The 21202-nt window shown below is 44.8% G+C and overlaps 1 protein-coding gene across 1 annotated transcript in view; it reads left to right on the top strand.

Annotated features, from left to right (window-relative positions):
* The window catches only part of RBM19 (RNA binding motif protein 19), a 131794-nt gene extending 110981 nt beyond the window's left edge, over positions 1 to 20813 (top strand). The window contains exons 24-25 of the mRNA XM_060249411.1: positions 3245 to 3370; positions 20462 to 20813. Coding sequence (XP_060105394.1) covers positions 3245 to 3336 — 92 coding nt within the window. The 3' untranslated portion in view covers positions 3337 to 3370; positions 20462 to 20813. The remainder of the gene's footprint in view (positions 1 to 3244; positions 3371 to 20461) is intronic.
* Positions 20814 to 21202: the final 389 nt, after the last annotated feature.

Below are 21202 nucleotides of genomic sequence, written 5' to 3'. Positions count from 1 at the left end.
GCACCCCTCTTGGTGCCTGAGAATGTGAAAGGCACCTTATTAATAAATATGGGGCACTATCTATCTAGATGTTCTCATATGTGAGCAAGAAGGAAGTGACAGAAGATTACTGTTCTTTTTGAAAACAGCATGGCTGCTGGGTTTATGGCCAAGGCTGATGTGACGGACGCAGACCCTTAGCCTGAGTAGCTGAGAAACAGGCTTGCAGCGATTGGCTGGAACGTTGCCTGAGCAACGGAAAAGTATCCTTTTGAGGTTTGCTCAGCAGAAAAGCACCTCAGGATTTTTAATCTTAGCTAGGGGATCTTTGAGAGAAGTCTTCAGTATACCAGTCTGAAGTGAAGACAGTGAGCTTAGGCCAAACAGTTGTAAAACCAACTGGACAAGGGGCTGAGAGTGGCCAGAGTGGCTGAGCTCCTTGTGGGAGACAGAGCTGAGTGGACTTTGTCTGGAAGAGGGAATTTTCAGACGGTTTGAAACTCTCTGAGGGAGATTTTGCCAATGCATCAGGCAATCTCCCAGTACAATCTAGATCACACAAATACACACTGATGGGAGAACAGGATTCTGGTGGTCAGCAGGGTTGCCCAAGACTCAGACCAGAGGACTAGCTGTGGGGGCTGAGACGCATTGGAATTGAGGGATGTGAGTCCTGGAAGATAGATAGTGTGAAAGGGTCTCTGAGGGAGAATACTGACACCAGTCAGGAGTTCTCTATGTGTGTGTGGAAGAATGATTGAAGTTTGCTATGTTATGTATATGATTTGGCACTGCCTAAGTTAGGGTTAAACAACTGAAGGAACAGCATTCTGAGTGCCCAGACAGTGTGAAGTAGAATCCAGTGGGATTCTGAAACTTGCCTGGTTTATTGTTTATTTTTAAGATCTTCTGCCAAAGTCTTGTTATATTTTTACCTGAGCCTGAAAAAGTCTCTACTCTCTGTAATTATTTTATTCTGCCAACCAGCTGCCAACTGATTTGCCTTTTAATATTGAACAGTTATAATCAATATTATTTCATCACCCTCCTTGCCTTTTGTTACCTAATAAATATTTTGTGGGTTTTGCCCTTAAAACCATCTGGTGCCAATTATTAAGAGTTCTGACAGGATTTCTGTTACTGAGGGAAGGTGACCGGGGAGAAATTTAAAGTGGTCGCCCTCCTGAGTAAAGCCTCTGACAGGGTTCCTCACAGCTGATATATGAATCAGAGTGCTAAACTGAATTTGATCAAAAGTCTTATCTAGCCAGCATCCAAGTTCCAGTACAAACCATCCAGATAGTCTCTGATTGGCCCACAAGCAAGCCTTCTCTTATTTGTCTTTCCCCAACATCTGGCATTCAGTTGTATGATGTCTCTTTATATGAAGGCTTCATCCAGTTACTGTAGCTAAAAGCCATTGAGAGGGTCTTATTTTGTCTAATCCCTTTTAAAAGCTGTCTACTTATTGGGCATCATTACCTCATATGGCAGCTAGTTCCTTAAGTTTATTGTATGCTGTTGATGAAATAGATTATTTTCCCAGACTGCAATCTGCTGTTCATCAACTTCATAACATGATAGTAGCAGAAAAATTCCTCCCTTTCCACAATATTTGTAATTTTACAAGTCTCTGAGTCTCCCACCCTTTTATACATTTTTCTTTAAACTGCACCTGTGCCTTGCCAAGATAGATAGATAGATAGATAGATAGATAGATAGATAGATAGATAGATAGATAGATAGATAGATAGATAGATAGATAGATAGATAGATAGATAGATAGATGATAGATAGATAGATAGATATAAATATATAGATATATTCTGCACAAAGACAAGCTGAATTCTGTGACCCTACAAACATGTGCGCGCGCACACACACTCACACTCACACACACACACACACACACACACATATATATATATATATATATATATACACACGCACACACACACACACATACATACAGAGAGAGAGAGATGGAGAAAGAGAGAGAGAAGGCAACAGAACTATACACAGCATTACAAATACAACAGCAACACACATATAAAGGTGTTTCCTGTGCAGCCTTTCTCCCCCCCCCCCTCCAAAATCCCTTAAAAATAAAACAGCCAGTATCAGAATGTCTTTATGTATACTACACTTCCCCTACCAGGGAAATATATTACTTCCTGATTCACATACCTCAATCTGTGAGAGCTTTCAAAAATTATCTTTAACCAGGTTAGAATGGTTTGATCCCTGGATCATTCCAGGGAGTATTTGAACATTACCCAGGGAAGCTGTTCCAGAACTTTGTATCTCTAATAATTAAAAGCTCTTTCTCTTCTGAGAACAGTTTGCAACATTAATAATATGCATGAATAAATACAAGAAGTGTGAGTGAATCATGTAGGAAGAGAAAACTTTGCATTGGTGTATCAAGATCTTCCATTATCACCAATCTGCCTTCCTTACTGCTGCTGCTGCTGATGCACCTAGTGTTAGATACGCCTCCTTCCCTCTTCAGAGCACCAACTCTTGTTAAAGATAGCATGGGAAACTGTGTATGCTGTAAAGGGCTTCCTGAGTTTCTACAAGATTACTCCCTTTCACAAAAGAATTTTTATTTTTTTAAAGGGTTCTAGGCCACCTTATGACTTGGGAAAGATCCTGGAAAATATATAGGCAGTGCCTACTGAAAGAATCTGGCGAGGTGGCTGAGTGATATTTCTAGCAGTGGAAATGGTAATTGAGTGTTTTATGTAGCTTTTTGCATCTCTCTATGATTGGCAGGAGTAAAACATTATGCAGGCTATATTCTGCAGAACTGCATGGCTTGTAGGGTCACAGAATTCAGCTTGTCTTTGTGCAGAACATATGTTTTTTTTTAAAGCCAATGAGTCCAAAGAACCAGGCTTTATAGGTAGGTCTCCTTTGGCTTAGTTCCTGACTGTCAATAGCCTTCATGCAGTTGTGACACAATTACAGCCAAATATGTCTTCCATATGTTAGAGAGAAGGGTACTTAATGCCTCTGCACCCTAGTAGATGCTCATAAATATCTGCATTGCTGCATCTGGTTTTGGGCATAACAATTCTATGCTGGATCTCACAATTTCATGCTGGATCTTGACATCCTGGATCAGACTCAGGAAACCATACCTGTGCAAGCTACAAGTGAAAGAGTGCGTTGTTGGTGATTGGCTAGGAGAGCATACGGATGACAACAAAACTACCTTTTCTTTCCTCTTCCCTGAGCTCTGTTGCTTGCACCCACACAGAATCCCCAGCAAAGAAGAAGAAACAGTCAGCTGTTCTAGAAGAAATGTTGGAGAAGCTGGAAGAAGAAGGGAGTGATGAGGGAGGCAGCTAGGATCACTGACACCCTCTCCCTACCAACCCACAAGGTATGTGGAAGTATTTCTGTTTATTGGTGGAAGTGTGTGTGAAAGAGAAAATGAGAGAAAATCCCCATTCAGTTGCTGCTATTATGACTGCCATTGTCCCACCAAGGAAATTTGTCTCCATTTCCCTTCTGCTTTCTGCCATCATTCAAACCCCATCTAGTGACTCAGTTTATTTGGAGCTTTCCAAAACTTTCTTGAAGCTCTTGCCCTCTAAGCTGCTTTGTTTCAGCCAGTTCTATGCAAAGGCTATTGCAAACCTTGGTGGATAGCTTTTTAATGCTCACTGGATAATGGTTGAAGTTAGTTCTTTGCAGGGCTTTTTTTGAGCAGGAACCCACAGGAATGCAGTTCCGGCTGGCTTGGCATCAGGGTGTGTGTTGTAATATGCAAATGAATTCCTGCTGGACTTCGACAAAAAAGCCCTGTGGGAAACAATGATGATGTCATGGGGTGTGGCCTAATATGCAAACAAGTTCCTGCTGGGCTTTTTCTACAAAACAAGCCCTGGTTCTTTGTTCATGTAGTTCCACATGGGAAAAGCCATGCCATTTGTAGCCTGATGTCTTGTAATGAATTCTCAAGATTTCTATGGCTTGCTGCAAATGTATTTATTTACTTCATATTTATTTACTGAAAAGAATCGTAGAATCGTAGAGTTGGAAGGATCCTCCACGGTCATCTAGTCTAACCCACTGCACAATGCAGGCAGCTTACAAATACCTCCCCCTAAGTTCATACCTCCCCCCTAAGTTCTAGCTAATTCAAAGAAGGAGAACCCACCACCTCCCAAGGAAGCCCGTTCCACTGAGGAACACCTCTACCTGTCAGGAAGTTCCTCCTAATGTTTAGTTGGAAACTTCTGATTTAATTTCAACCCGTTGGTTCTTGTCTGACCTTCTGGGACCATAGAAAACAACTCCACGCCATCTTCTATGTGACAGCCCATCAAGTACTTGAAGATGGTTATAATATCACATCTCAGTTCTCTCCTCTCCAAGCTAGACATATTCAGCTCTTTCAACCTTTCCTCATAGGAGGGTCTCCAGACCCCTCACCATCTTTGTTGCCCTCCTCTGGACACATTCCAGCTTGTCTTAAATTGTGGTATCCAAAACTGAACACAATACCCTAGGTGAGGTCTAAGTAGAGCAAAATAAAGCAATACCATCACCATCACTGGACACTATACTTCTTTCAATATAGCCCAAAATCACATTTGCCTTTTTAGCTACTGCATCACATTGCGGACTCATGTTCAGTATATGGTCCACTAAGACCTAGATCCTTTTCACACATACTACTGCCAAGACAAGTTTCCCTCATCCTATAATGATGCATTTGATTTTTTCCAGGAGTCATTTTGTAGAAAAATAGGTGGTGGAGCTCATCCAGGGATTGTTATGCAGCTGCACATACTATTCAATGGACAAGGAGGTGGAACTCTCAGAAGGAGGAGGTGGAACTCTCAGAAAGGTTCAGGAGCTGCGCTCCTGTGAGTTCCCACTGAATCTGAGGCCTGATTTTTCCTACCTAAATGCAGAACTTTACATTTATCCCCATTAAAATTCATTTTATTTGTTTTAGCCCAGTTTTCCAGCCTGTCAGGATCATCCTGTATCCTGACTCTGTCTTCTACTGTTTTGCTACCCCTTCCAATTTAGTATCATCTGCAAATTTAATAATCATTCCTTCTATTCCTTCATCCAAATAATTTATAAAGATATTAAACAAAACAGGTCCCAGGACAGATTATTGAGACACTTCACTTGTCACTCCTCTCCAGGAGGATGAGGAACCATTCACAAGCACTCTTTGGGTGTGATCTGTGAACCAGTTACAGATCGACTTAATAGAGATAGGATCCAAACCATATTTTGCCAATTCATCAACAAGAATATTATGTGGAATTTTACCAGAAGTGTTACTAAATCAAGATAAACAGTGTTTACAGCATTCCCCTGATCCAGTAAGGTAGTAACTTTTTCAAAAAAAAAAGAGGTTAGTCTGCATGACTTGTTTTTGAGAAACCCATGCTGTCTCTTAGAAATCACAGCCATCTTTTCTAAATACTCAAGGACTGACTGATGATTTGTTCTGAAACTTTTCCAAGTATAGACATCAAGCTGACAGATCGGTAGTTACCCGGATCCTCCTTCTTCCCCTTCTTGAAGATGGGGACAACATTTGCCTGCCTCCCGTCTTCCAGCACCTCACCTGTTCTCTAAGAATTCTCAAAAATAATGGTCAGAGGCTCAGAAATTATGTCCACAAGTTCTTTTAGTACCCTTGAATGCAATTCATCTGGCCCTGAGGATTTTGTTTCCTTTAAAGAAACTAGGTGTGTATGTACTTCCCCCATGCTAATCCTAGGCTGCAACTCCCTTCCGTCATCATGTGTTCTGTTTTTGCCATGTTGAGCACCTTTTCCCTCACAAGAGCAGATGGAGGAAAAGTAGGAATTGAGCAGTTCTTTCCATCACCTGTCACAATTTCACTTTCCTGACCCCACAAGGGGCCTACCATGTCCTTACTCTTTTTCTTTCTTTGAACATAATAAATAGTTATACTCCAATTCTCCCTCTGTCAAACAGTGGAACTAAAGTAGAAGCCTGGAATGGGCCATGGCTCAGTGGCAGACCAGGTTCAATACTGTTCATCAAATTAAGGATCAGGTTATAGGTGATGTGAAAAAGTTCCACTTGAAGCCCTGGAGAGTTGCTGTCAGTCTGAGTAGACAGTACTGACTTTTATGGACCAGGGGTCTGCTTCAGTATAAGGCAGCTTCATATGTTTATATGTATATGTTTCCATCAGCTGCACAGGATGAGAAGGAGGGCAAAGAAGCAGCATGTGACCCTGGGGATCTCCCCAGACTTGCTTACATAACAGAAAACCAGTCTTGTTAGTTCAGTGAACAAAAAATGAGATATTGTTTTGCCAGTTAAAGGACTTATATCATTTTTTTCAGAGCAGTCAAAGTATAAAGCATGTATTCTGTACTAAGTAGAAAGTGATTTTAGGGCAGGGTCAGAAACCTGTGGCCCATGCATTAGATGCAGCCCCTGAAGAACTTCCATGTGGTCCAACCTTCCTCTTCCCACAGCTAGGATGCTTCCATCCTAGATCCCCATCAGTCCAGTTTCTGCCCAGGTCATGGGACAGAGACAGTACTGGTCACCCTGGTGGATGACCTCCAGCAGCATCTGAATCGAGGCGGTTTGGCGGTACTGATGTTGTTAGATCTATTGGCTGCGTTCGATATGTTCGACCATCAGTTGCTGACCCACCATCTTGCCGACGCAGGGATTCAGGGTTTGGCCTTGCAATGACTTTCCTCTTTCCTTTATGGTCAGGGACAAAGGGTGGAGATCGGGAGACAGTCGTCCCAGAGACACCCACATAATTATGGTGTGCCTCAGGGGGCGGTGCTCTCCCGTATGTTGTTTAACATCTACATGCGCCCCCTTGTTCAGATTGCCCAGAGGTATGGACTGGGTTGCTATCAGTATGCTCTATCTACTGACCCAGTTCTATCTACTGATGGACAGCCGGTCTGGCTGTGTCCCAGAAAATTTGGACCTGGTGCTGCAAGCTGTGGCGGGATGGCTCAGGCTGAGTCAACTGAAGTTGAATCTGATGAAGACAGAGGTCCTTTGCCTTAGTTGCGGTGGTCCAGGCAGGGAAATTCACTTACCAGCTTTTGATGGGGTGCCACTGACAATGGTGTTCAAAGTTAGGAGCTTGGGGGTGCTGCTGGAGCCTTCCTTGACAATGGAGGCCCAGGTAGCAGCCACTGCCAAATCTGCCTTTTTCCATCTCAGGCGGGTGAGGCAGTTGGTTCCCTTCCTCGAGCACGGCGACTTGGCAACTGCGATCCATGCATCGGTCACCTCGAAACTGGACTACTGTAATGCCCTCTACATGGGGCTGCCCCTGTCTCAAACCTGGAAACTGCAGCTAGTGCAGAACGCGGTGTCCAGGCTGTTATTAGGGCTCCCCAAGTGGGAGCACATACAGCCGGGGCTGTGGGAACTGCACTGGCTGCCAATAATATACCGGATTCGCTACAAGGTGCTGGTTATTACCTTTAAAGCCCTATATGGCAAAGGATCTGCCTACCTTAGGGACCGTCTCTCCCCACATGTTGCCCAGAGGGTACTTAGATCTGGGACGAAAAATCTATTAGTGATCCCCGGGTCAAGGGAGGCTAGATTAAAGTCCACCAGAGAGAGGCCTTCTCGATCACTGCCCCCTTTTGGTGGAATCAACTGCTAGAAGAAGTTAGGGCTTTGCGGGACCTCACCCAGTTCTGCAAGACCTGTAAGACTATTCTGGCAGACCTTTAATTGATATGGAAGGATTGATATGGTGTGACCGATATACATCTAATATATACTGAATGCCATCTGAAGTGAGAAAACATCAAATATGATTAGCAGCAGACTGTTTTAATTGTTCTTAACTGTTCTTAACTTAACTTAGCCGCCCTGAGCCTGCCTAGGCGGGGAGGGCGGGATACAAATAAAATTTTTAACTGTTTAATTTGCTTTAATTGTTTAACTGTTTAATTGTTCAATTGTTCTGATCTTACTGGTTGTGAGCTGCCCTGAGCCTGCTTCGGCGGGGAGGGCAGAATATAAATCCAATAAACCTTAAACCTTTTCAGTTTTCCTTTCCGCTCCGTCGTCTTCTCCTTTCTCTTTCATTTCCTCTCTTTAGGACCCCTCTGCTGTCTTAGCCCATTATTCCTTCTTCTCTCTCTTCTTCTGCCACTCTTCTTGTGGCCTGCGACAGGGATCAAGTGCTACAGGAAAGTTAAAACTGACCACTTGGGTTAGCCCAGCTCACTGACAGGAAGATGTGGGGTCTTCCCAGGGGTGGAATTCTAGCAGGAGCTTTTTTACATATTTGGCTACACACCCCTGATGTAGCGAATCCTCCGAGAGCTTACAAGGCTCTTTTTTGTAAGCTCTTGGAGGATTGGCTACATCAGGGGTGTGGCCTAATATGCAAATGAGCTCCAGATAGAATTCCACCCCTGAGTCTTCCTGTTCCTACAGTTGCTCTCTCATTCAAATGCGTAATGGCAAGCTGTGCGGGGTAGAGGAAGGTGAGGAAGGGCCAGATGGAACCAGCAAGTCTACATCAAGTACCCAAGGCCTGGACTGTTTTAAGGTAAGCCTCATACTATTGTTGACTGCAAGGAAAGAGGAAGAGACACCTGAACAAGGCACGGTTCTCTGGTATGCCTGCAGGTAGCAAAAAGAGCAGCAGGAGGGCCCGCATACTCACTGTGTTTTAGAAAACCCAGCCTAGGCAATGGGAGTATTGTGCACTCTTGGGCTGGGGAAAAGGAATGAAGCTGGGATGAAGAGGAAAAACTGCCTCCCATTAGCAGCATTCACTCCTTGTCAACAGAGCACATATTGAGATGGAAGGAACAGGAGAGAATAAGAAATTTGGGGGGGACGTGCATCTATAATGTCATGGTTAACTTAGGCCTCCATCCCCCTCTCCCCATTCCTTGCATTTACTCTTTAGTAATTTCCCCTTCTTAGTTTTCTTTCTTGTTCTCATCCATTCCCCTGAAAAATTCCTAGTATAGACCTTTAGGTCCTTGTAATCCCCTTCCATTATTAGTATTCACAGCTGTAAAATCCTTGATGATTTCTCCAGCCCATGCTTGGACCACTTTATGGTGACTCAGCTTACTAGAGGCAAAATGGTAGCTGAACCCTGCTTTAGAGCATAGCTGTTATATTGTTTACATCTTTGGACTGTGATGTGACCCTCTTGTGATAACCTCTAGGTCAGCAAACAATGAAATTCCCCATCTGCCCCAAAGAGCAGACTGCTCGGCCTTGGAGCCACAGAAAGGAGAGGGAAACAAAATGAGAGGGAACTTCCAGGAAAATCAGTTGCCTTTCCATTTCCCTCCCTTGCTTTCACCTCACTGGGAAGAAGTGCCTGTTGCAAAGGAAGACAGTCGGAAAGGGAGGGGGGGGCTTGCTGAGGGACTGCTGCCCAACAACTCACAGAAATGTGGAGTGGTCTCTTTCATCCCTTCCCCCACCTCTTTTGTGATCTCGATAAACCTTTGTCTCAGCTGTACCACTTTAGACTACTGGCGGATGCCCCATGACTGAACTCTTAACTTAGAAGAGTGTAATTTTGTTCAGGACACTATTAGGCCCATGTTTTCCCACCCACCCCCCTCCAGCCTGCAATCTGTAGTAGTACAGCTCCAATTCAAGATTTTCCCACCTCAGCAAAAACCAGGACTGTGACACATCTTTCTAGGGCATCTTTCAAAGGAACAGTGTTCTGCAAACCCAGAGGCAGAAATTGGCACAATTCTTTTAAGAAATCAAAACACAAAATCCCCAAAATTGACAGAACAGACCATTTGTTCTGGGTGAAGGGGAAGAGGATGCTTTGAAGACTGCAAGCAAGATTTGTCAGCTATGTTGTGTGCACACCTGGCTGTACTAAGACAGCAAGGAAGCAAGTGATGTCCTTAAGAAACAGAAGGTTAAGGAGTGTAATATATGTCAGCGTGGAAAAGGGCTGAAACTGGGCCTTGAGGGCAGGAATGCCTTGCCTGCATCTTGTTGCCACCCCCAACCCACACCCGCTCCTCCATTTATCTGGCTGCCATAAGATATTTGTCCCTTTGCTTTGGTCCTTTCCCCTCTGGATTGTTTGTCTGTGGCTCTCATTGCCTCAAAAGCACATTTTCTGGCTTTCCCCTCTGAGCCGCAGAGGTGCCCTCATTGATCCACACGGAAGATGGTCGCACGGCTCGCAATTGTGTGTGGCTGCTCTGGGTCTGTGCTGCATTAGCCAAGAGCACGGCTGCTTCTCCCTTCGCTGAGACTAGCCTATTGTTCTCATCCCCATCGCCGATGCACCAAGCCGTGGGACGGCCATAACCCTACAGATTATTGGGCTTTTGTCAACTCCTCGGCGACAGCGGCCTCTCGAGTGGCGGCTCAGGCTCCATCTGGGTGCACAGCTGGCCAATCACCTTTCTAATACACCTGCCTCCTTGGCGGCTGCGCGCAAGAGAGATACGGGCTCGGTGCCGCTGCCGGGACTCTTCTGATGAAAGGGAAGATGCCTGCGTGATGGCAGAGCTAATCCCTGGCAGGTTAAGTAACTGCCTGCTTCCCACCGTGCCTCTGGAATAAGCACAGGGTCTGGCAGCGCATCGTGTCCCTCTAGAAGAGCTCTAATTTCAGGGTGCCTCTGCCATTGACATTTTCCTCCAGAGAGCGCAGCTTGGATGGGAAGGGGAGGGGGGAGGAGGAGAGAAGCAGCCAATCTCAACTCAGGCCAACAGTCAGCTCCAGCAGCAGATGCCAGAGGAAAGATTCTGAGCTTCCAGGGTGACTGGAAGGTTCAGGAGAGCAAAATGCCTTGCCTCCAGAGCCACGGACTACGCTGGGCTTTAGCTCGCAAGAGGCTCTGTAAGGTCTGAACAAATGGATTTAGTTTAGCATTCCACAAGCTGGAACAAACAGAGCTGAGTGTGTGTTGGCCATTCTGCAAAAAAGTGCAGAAATATTGCTGAGTTCAGTGCTAGGTATGGAATTCAGTTTCTGGGCAATCTCTGTTTGCTTGATATTTTTATTTTAAAGAGCAGGTTTCTAGGCTGTCTGAATGCAAAAATAGGCTTCAGTGTGCATGGGCAGTGCCCGATGCAATCTCAGAGGCCCAAGAGAAGTTTGAGCAAGACTTCCAGTGACTGCACTATACTTCTACCGGCACCCTGCTTTTAGAGGTAATAGGAGCTTTCATTTAGTGTAGTAGATGGCGCTGTGGTTTTCTGGAACCGATCAAAGCATTTCAGTTTACATTTCAAGTGGGCCCAGAAGGGACTTAAGAGACAAGTCCTTGGAAACAGGAAAGACTATCAGTAGATTAACACTGTGGCAGAGTTGTTTGGCCAACTAGCAGAATACAGTGAATGTAGGATCTATGCAGCCATATGCAAATAGATCACCCAGCATCCCAAACCAGCAGGCTGAAAGCTTTGGGGGCTAAAGTAAAATAGTGGTTAGTATCAGACAGGACACTAGGAGTTGTTTGTGTTAAAAGCATAAGGCGCCAGATGCAAAATCAATGCAAACAGATACATATGGAGAAAACAACATCCCGGGCTGACAGCTTTAAAGACCAATGTGGAATAGCAGAGCATAAGACTGGGACTACCAAACTCTTGAGTTCAATTCCCACTTTGCCTTGAAGCTCATAGGGTTCCCTTTGGCCTACTCACTCTCTCTCTCAACCTAATCTACCTCACAAGGTTCCTGGGAGGATAAAATGGGAAGAAGTAACCATGTTCTCTGGGAGGGAAGGAGGCGTGATGTAGCCTGATCTTGTCAGAACTTGGAAGGTTCAGTAACATGGATGAGAGATCACCAGCAAATACTTTGCAGAGGAAGGCAACGGTGAACCACCTCCACTTCTCACTTGCCCTGAAAGCCCCCTTGGTAGGGTTGCCGTAAGTTGGTTGCAACTTGACAGTATTTACATACGTAACCGTGTATTGTACCATGAGTTCAAAAATATAATTATTAAATAAACGGACACTGGTTGTTTTTCATGTAAATGTAGAGCTGGATACAGCACGACTGTGCTACGATCAAGACAGACAGCAGAATTAATATACAGAACAGCATTTAGCATATCTCTGCCACAGGCAATTTGTATCTTTTTCCTCTCCCCCTCCCCCCAAGTATTGTCTTTCGTAGCAGGGCGAATTTCTCACTGCAAGCCCTTCTCTGCTCTGCAGCAGCAAGGCAAGGCAAAGGATTAGTGCAAGCAAAACAGGTAGGCTTTCGAGAACAGAGCCATGCTTGGTTTCAACATCTAATTCAATTTGTTCTGCTGAGATTGAAATATGAAATGCTTGCCAGTCAGACGTTCAAAAGCACCAGAGGTTGGGGAGAGGAGATGGGGAGAAGGAAGAGAACAGAGAACCTTCTGAAGTTTGCATTTTTATGAAAATTAATTTAACTCTTTGATTTCTGCCCCCCACTATTCAAACACTTGTTTGAGTTTTTCTTTCTTCATCTTAATGAAGACTTTTTCTGTTTTCCCATAATGATGCTTATCTCCTTCAGGAGATTTGGGGGGGGGGGGATGCTTTTTTGTTAAAATAACATTTTAAAAGCAATTCCTTTGGCATTGTTGTCTTACAAGTGTTTGTACCTGGACACAAAGGCCACCTGTTGAAGTGAAGTTTCTCTGCTTAAAAGGAATTCAACCATCCTCATTAATGCGTTTGTTTAAATGTTCCCTCTGACCCTAAACTATTCTGAAGAGATTGAAGTTTGGCAAGAATTTGCAAATCAATCTGCTAATGGAATGTAGTGGACAGAAATTAATTTCATAATTAAGTATTTTTAAGTAATAGGAACATTTGCAGGGTGGCCTTTGTTTTGTAAAGATGTTAAAGCTGAAGCAGTACAAACGTTTCCCCACTTTTCTAGATGAATTCTGGATAACTTTCGCTTTTCCAAGCCTGTTTATTTCATTCTAAACATTTATATCCTGCCAGGGAGACTTAATAATAAGGATTAGTGCAAGCAAATTGTAATTTATTTACTAATAGTCATTGTATTACAGCAATAATTTTTAAAACATTTGCTAAAAGCAAATACAGGAACCAAAAGAATAAACAGATCCTATGGCATCACACTCAGAAATTATTGTCCATGCTGACAAATGGACCCAGAGGCCATGTACTCAAATGGGCATCCATAAGAAGGTCAGCCTCTAATCCTGGAGCAACAGCCACAGTGGACATTAGAAGGTCAGCCTCTAATCCTGGAGCAACAGCCACAGTGGACATTAGAAGGTCAGCCTCTAATCCTGGAGCAACAGCCACAGTGGACATTAGAAGGACAGCCTCTAATCCTGGAGCAACAGCCACAGTGGCATCGCCCCCCAATCCCCTGAAGGAGATAAGTTACAACAATGATCATACTTTGCATACTTCAAATGTTCAAGATCTGAAAGGGTACAGGACCTCCAATAGAGAGATGTGTTCTCTAAGGTATGAAGGTCCAAGCCATAAAAGCTTGCATGTACCCATAATTTAGAGTTTTTAGGCAGATCATGAGAAGGAAGGCAGGAAGGAATGAGCCAGTGCTCAGCTGTTGTGGCCCTTTGGTGTAGTGGTTAAGTGTGCAGACTCTTATCTGGGAGAACCGGATTTGATTCCCCACTCCTCCACTTGCAGCTGCTGGAATGGCCTTGGGTTAGCCATAGCTATCTCAGGAGTTGTCCTTGAAAGGGCAGCTGCTACGAGAGCCCTCTCAGCCTCACCCACCTCACAGGGTGTCTGTTGTGGGGGGAGAAGATGTAGGAGATTGTAAGCCGCTCTGAGTCTCTGATTCAGAGAGAAGGGCGGGGTATAAATCTGTAATTCTTCTTTTTCTTTCTTATATGCCGATCGCCGTTTTGAGGTCAGGAAGGAATTTTTCCATATGCCAAACTGGCCCAGGGATCCTGGAGGTTTTTGGCCTTCCTCTGGGCATAGAGCAGGGGTCATTGTGGGGAGGAGGTTGGGGAAGGGGAATAGCTGTGAATCTCCTGCATTGTGGAGGAGGTTGGACTAGATGGCCCTCAGTGTGTCTTCCAGCTCTATGTTTTTTCCCCATTTTTGTTCACATGTCCAGAGTGGCATATTAGCAGGTTTGATCCAGCTAGCATTTTCATTTTCACCCAGTCTTACCTAATTCCCCTCTTTACTACAACCCCATGATTATGCCCATATTACAGATTGGGAACTGAGGGCAAATGACTATCAATTTTACTAAAATGGGTTTCTCAAAACAGTTTCACAACAGAGCTTTTGCCCATGCAAGAACAACCCCATGATCTATCCCAGTATAGCCTTCTGAGTGGTTAGGAGGGGCCCCTTTCTCACCAGTGGCAAAGGTGATTGGATCCAACCCTATGCTTTGGAAAAAGTCAACTGTTTTAAGAGAATTTAAATGTTTGACTTATCTCCCTTTCATATGATCCCATTGGTTTTTAGCTAGTATGGTCCATTCTAAGATGGTTGTACCATTGACATCACAACATACAGCTTTTTTTAAAGAAGATGAATCTATATAAAGATAAGTGGACAGGAAAGGCAGTATGAGGGCATGCCTCTGCTATATATTTTTACCAGTTCTATAAGAGTTTAATTGTTATAACCACACACACACACACACACACACACCAAAAAATTGGAGATTATGGTACTCTGAGGATGCTAAGAATTTGCAGCAAGAAATCCCTAGCCAGACATACACAGAGAACTGCAATTCCCAGAATTCCTTAGGTAGAAGAAATGACTATTAAATCAGCATGTCTATGGGATAGTTGTGGCCTGTGAAAGACAGAGAGATTGGGGGTAGGGGGAAGAGAGAAAGAGGGACACACATGTTAAAAAAAATAAAATATATGGCCTATCTTGCAGTTACGATCATAGGTGGGTCTATGATTTACTGATTATGTTAGCAAAATGTTTTCGTTCTTGTGGAAACAGTTCAATACCATATTGAAACAATCTTTGAATGTCCTAAAGCAGTTAGCAAGTGAGTGTGGCTGAAATTCCCTGGATTTCCTCTACTGTCTAAATATTGGGGGGGGGGGGGGGGTTGCCATCTGAAAGAATGCCACTAAACTTGAGAGTCAGAGAACATCTGTAGTAGTCAAACACAGTGGGCAATCCTAGGGTCTTCCTAAACTAGGTATTTGCAACTATGGTGCAACCCATTTTAGTGAAAAAGCTAGTCATTTGGCCTCAGTTCCCAATCTGTAAAATGGGGATAATTATGTGAATGCATAGGAGAATTGCTACTCAAATAGTTTGCTCCAGAACTTCTGGTCCCCAAGTTAAAATGTGTCACTGTATTCTATTTAAAGAGAAATGAGCTTTTAGGTTACACAAAACGAGTCTACAAACATTTAGTGTTCAAAGCAAACATTCCCACCCCCACCACCCCCATAAAAGATAGTGCAAGCCTAGGGTATTGTTAGCCTGGTGAAGCAGAGTGTTCATTTTTTGTTTTAAAAGAGCAGGTTCAAACAAGGACTATCGTTGCTTCTACTCAGCTTTGCACAACGTTCCAAGATGGCTTACAGTGGGTCACAGATTGATTATAGACCACTCTGTCTTGCTAGAAGGTACCAGGTGCGGGCTCTGTCCTCAGTTCCAGGCTTGTAGGTCAAGAGTAACCTGACTGTTTGTCATGGCACTTCTCCTACCTTGGGGTGGGAGGACATTTTGTACCCATTGAAGTTTCAGATTCATCATGGTTGGAAAGAAAGGGAAGCTATCCCTTCTTGTGGCAAAAGCCCATTTGTCTATCTGGGAATAAGCAGTGCTGCATACGGCCTCCTGTTTTTCTTTAAATATATTCATTTGTGGGTGGGGGGGAGGGAAATGGCGTAGCAGGGAGCTCAGATTTCAGATTTATCCATTCATGAATAATAATCAGGCTGAGTAATTCACAGTAAATGGGCATCCAAATTGGCTAATAAGGAAGGCTTTCACCTCAAACTGGAGCTGGGCGAGAGACCGAGAATATCAACAGACGTTGGCTACGGCATGCGTGTGTATGCGATGTGACCTGAATCGGTGAAATATGCAAACCAGGGCCAGGGTGCCAGCAAAATAATAGGCATCTCTGTTAGCAGACGGAGGAGAGAGCTGGGCTGGCAGGCTGACAGCTTAGCAGCCTTCTCAGGGGCTTCCTGTTGGCGGCCAGGGTCCTAGTTAACTTCCTCCTGGCTCTTTCTGCCACCTAGGCTGGGTACAGACAATCCAGTTCTGTCCTCAGTGGGGAAAATCTCACTCTTCCATTGAAAATGGAAAATGAAAAAGGGGAGTGGGGCAAAAGGGTTGGTTTACACATGCTGGCGGAGGGGGCGGGGTAGCACATGATATTTCTCCTGTGGGAAGGCCTTTGAAATTGGAAGGGGAGGTAGCTTTGCAAGAGAGACAGCAAAGGTGAATCAGGGCAGTGCCTAGATCAAAACCATGCAGACACACCAGCAGGGGCTTTTATGGTGCCAGCTCAGTCTAAATTGATGGGACATCTGCAAGGACACAGACTACTTGAAAGTTTGTTTTTCATTACACAAGTGAAAGAAAATGAGAACAGCTTGTCTTGATGTTTTCATGGCCTTTATCTCCAGATAAATAAAGGCTCTGTTTAGCAAATCAAAGCTACTTAATGACAAACAGTAAAATAGACTAGATGTCAAATGAATATTTCCAAGGAGATTTTTCTGTGGGTGGGGTGCCACTACAGAGAAGGTTCTGTCATTCCTCTGGCCTCCAGGGACACCTGGCAAGGCCAGGGATTCTAGCAAAAGCTCCTTTGCATATTAGGCCACAGACCCCCTGATGTAGCCAATCCTCCAAGAGCTTACAAAAAAGAGCCTTGTAATCTCCTGGAGGATTGGCTACATCAGGGGTGTGTGGCCTAATATGCAAAGGAGCTCCTGCTAGAATTCCACCCCGAGCATGGCATTATTCCAGCGTCCACAAAATTATGGGCAAATTTCTGATCTAGATCCTTTGAATTCCATAAAGATTGGCATGGTTAGATCAAACCAAATTGAGTCCAGTCCAGCATACTGATTACCCAAAGCTGCCATATGAATACTCCTGAGTGTTCACATACAGGCTGCTGGTGTTGACCTTCAAAGGTGTGTTGGTTGCATCCTTCCAGAAAGTTTCCAGTATTGGAAAGGAACTGTCTGGATCTGCGGGGTGGGGGGGGGGAGGAAAACATGGATAGTTGAAGATTCAGCAAGCCTTCTCATTGATAGAGATAGGCATGAACCAGGAAAATGTGGTTCATTTCAGTTTGTGGTTCGTGGTTGCCTGGTTTGTGAGCCACTTTTAGGCAGCAAAAGAAACCCGTGAGGTTTGCAATATGGTAGAACACACACCAGCATGCTAGAGACACCAAACTTGCAGGGGATTTCTGGCTGGCACTCCTCTACCTGCCTTCCATGTTTAGTGAGGATTGGATATACGAGGCCCAAGTTATGGTTCCTGAAAGAAGATACTCCGAGAAAACTGCTTTCTGGGGAAATGAAAGGCACAGGTTCAGGAGTATATGGAATGGATCCTGTGCAAGCTAGAGACATCAAACTCACCGGAGGAGGCCACCTGATGTTTCTGTTCATGCCTTCCAAGTTATGTGCAGATTGGACTTCAGAGATCTGAGTTATGGCCTCCCAAAGAAGATGCCTCCAGGAAAGTACTTATGGGGGAAATGTCAGGCACAGGTTCAAAAGTGTACAGAATGGACCCCCTGCAAGCCACAGACACCAAGCACACAGGGACCTTCACCCTGCTTTTGAAGTTTGGTAAACATTTTGATTGAGCAGAGACAATCTGTCTGGAAGTGTATCTATTCAAAAACTGCTGGAAAGTTCTTGCTGTTAGACCTGACACAAACTTCAGTTCATGAACCACAAACCGACCAAAATTTGTCATAAACTTTAGTTCACGAACCAGTTTGTGCCCTTCCCTCCCAGCTGAGGTCAAGAGGGGAAAGAAGGGCAGCCCCCCCCCCCCCCGTAGAACCACAGATAAAGACAGACCCGTGAGGATAGAGGGTGGGGGGGGGATTCACCTGCTGGGTCAAGCAGCATTCATTTTTAAGATTTGTATGCTGGCTTGTTCTGCTGTCCCTACTTTTCCCATGAATTCCCTGTGAAATTCCAGGTGGGGACACTGGCATTTAGTCTAGAAGGAACCCCCTTGAACTGTTATTTCAAGGGATAACTAAGTGCCTTCTCCCTTAATGTCCCATCATGCTCTTTGAGATAAGTAAAAGTGCTCCTGAGCACCTCAAAACAACCCCAGGACAGTCTGAATGTCATTTGGGGAGCTCTCCACCCCCATCCGTGATCATCTTTTGGAAATGGTAGAAGGCATCCTTTTCTGGGTTAGGTTTCAGGGATCAAAGTTTAAACCAGCAGAGGTAAGGGTTTGAGGTTTTGTTTCCTTGAATCAATAAAGATTATATATTGAAATAAGAAAACTAAAACGAGCATTTTCATGCACTAGAATTGAAGTGTCAAATAGATGTCTTACATTCACTCATGCTTGAATTTTGTTCCAAGACAAAAGACCGCCCCAAATTTTGCTGGGTTTAGATCTAGCTGTACCATTGGATCTCACCAAATATCCATCAGATTTCTATTTCTACCTGGCCAGATACCTCTAGGAAGCCTGATGATCAATGCATGAAGGCAACAGCGCCTTTCCTCTGCTGTCTGGTATTTGGAGGCACACTCTTCCAGAACATGGAGTTTCAATGTAGTTATCACGGCTGATCAATTATACATTTGCCTTTCAAAGCAACCTAAACCATTATCACTTGTTCTGACAGTATGTTTCATAAGTGAATCATATATTGTATGACTTTGGGCTGTCTTAAAGCAGTAGCTATTCACTTTGACCAGATATCTCCAGGAGAGGGGGAAACAAAATCTCTCTGTCTGCCAATGCAATGCACTCCAAAATTCTGTAAGTTCCCCCACCCAACCTTAGGGCTACCCAGGGCCAGTGTGCCTGCTAGGCGACCTTAGGCTATTAGGCTCCCTGGTCAGATGCCCCCTCCTCAAGAGGCGCACAGCCACCCAGTCTGCAGTAGTACACAGGCAGCCTCGCAAGGAGGAGGAATGGTGTGTCATCGAGGAAAGCAGCCAGGCAACCCCTGGCACTACTCGCTTGGCCTCACAGCAGGCTCCATCCAATACACCAAGATTTTTCCTGGGTGTGAAGAGCAGGGAACCTATCTCTCCCTCATCCACGGGCAGGAGGATGCAGGCGCTGGAGAGGGTTGAGGGAGCCAGAACAGCAGCTCCTCCTGCTGCTTGCCTTAGAAAGGAAGAATGTGGTATCAGCGGCTCTCCCCTGCCAGAGGGGGGCAGCAGCAGAGAGGCCCTGGCTTGGCTTTGCCCATGGGAGGAGGAGGAAGGTCACAGGCAGGTGGGGTGATGGGGCAGGAAGTCTGAGGCAGGGGGCTATCAGCAGAGGCCAGTGGGATGTGGTGGGGGGGCCTCACATAGGGTGCCAAAAAGCCTAGAGCCAGCCCTGGGGCTACCCCAGTCTTTTGGTTCTTAAACTAAAATATACTTTAGCCTTTCATCCTAATTTGGATGCTCCAGTATTTGATCCAGTGCTATTACTTGATCCAGTCAGTAGTCCTTCTATCTCCTTTTTCTAGTTCTTTGATTCCTTTGAGATGGGAAAACCAAATCTACATGTATGTATGTGTTTTTTTCCCCCTCAAAAGTTTGCTCACCCTGGGCCTTCAGGATGGGGGCAGTCTATAAATAAATGAACAAAGCTGAGAAGAAGTCACTGCATTTGCATGCAAGCATATGAGGTTATTATGGAAGGGGGAGGGAGGAGAGGAGTCAGGGTGGCTGGAGGCTGAGAGCATTGGACTTAGTTAGAATTCAGCCGCTAGAGCTTTGCCTTCTCTCTGCTGGCTGAGCGTGATTGACACTTACAAATTACCCAGCCAAAAGTGTCGAGTCTTTGACCCCTGAGTAACATCTTCGGCAAGCTTGAGATTTGCCAGCATTTTGTCATCTAATTACTACAAATCCCTTGAAAATTCACTGGCTGGTGAATTTTTAATGCAGGGCGCAGTTTTCAGTGCGATGCATCACCCAGATGGGTTTGCGTTCTCCTTCCTTGCTTTCTCCCCCACCCCCACCCCAAATTTTCATTCCTTGAAAGGAGAGGAGACTGAGTTGGATGCCATCCTAGGCATCAAATCCGCCCCCCCACACACACAATCTTGCTATCATGTCATGCTTGGGTTCCTTGTATGGGCACCTTTGTATGTATTCCTGGATGTAGAGAAGTACCTCCCTCTCTCCCTCTCTCTATCTCTGTCCTTTTTCATTGGCAGAGTTTGGGTCCCTTGTCATAAGTGTGCCTGCTTCTTCATGTCATTTCCTGATGGGCAACCCATGCTGTGTAACATTTTCTCCTCTGGGTAGATTTAAGAGCAGTTATAACCATCTGATTCTTTTCCCCCCCAACAGAACTGGAGTCAAGGTAATGGTTTGCCTTCATCTTCCTGCTTTAAGTGGATCCTCACCTTGAATCCCCCAAAGATCAACACTTTAAAACAGCATTACTTGCTGACTTAGGGTCTTTCTCTCTCCTGGGCGGAATCTGAGATGGCTTGAAGAGGAACCAGTGTCACTTTTTGCCTGGCACCTGTCTACCTTGGGGAATGCCGCCTTGTCTGTTTTACACCAGCTGGCAAAATTAATTTTATCAGGAAGCATCAGATTAACTTTGTAAAGATTTCAAAATAATGTATATTCCTTATTTTTTAATTATATTACTGAGGAGCACTTTGGGATATTAATATAAAACGTTCCTTTGCTACCTGGTTTCTCTGTGTTACTTCTTTCTCATACACCCCATCCCTGCAACTGTCTGCATTCCCCATTGTCAGTGCTGGCCTGCAGGCAGCCACACAAGAAACCCAGCAGATAGCAGAGTCAGATGGTATGCAGGGCAGATCCACAGGGAGTGTGTTGCATGCCATGATCATGATTGAGAACTTAACCCAGGAAGAGTCTAAATCAAGGAGGATAGGAAAGTAGAGAAGAAGAAGAAGATTGCAGATTTATACACCACCCTTCTCTCTGAATCAGAGTCTCAGAGCGGCTTACAATCTCCTTCCCCCACAACAGACACCCTGTGAGGTGGGTGGGGCTGAGAAAGCTTTTACAGCAGCTGCTCTTTCAAGGACAACAACTATAAGAGCTATG

Source organism: Heteronotia binoei, chromosome 11 (assembly GCF_032191835.1).
Source record: "Heteronotia binoei isolate CCM8104 ecotype False Entrance Well chromosome 11, APGP_CSIRO_Hbin_v1, whole genome shotgun sequence".
In the NCBI taxonomy this organism is placed as follows: Eukaryota; Metazoa; Chordata; class Lepidosauria; order Squamata; family Gekkonidae; genus Heteronotia; species Heteronotia binoei.
The sequence above is the reverse complement of the archived record's forward strand: the minus strand, read 5'-3'. Positions and strand labels throughout refer to the sequence as shown.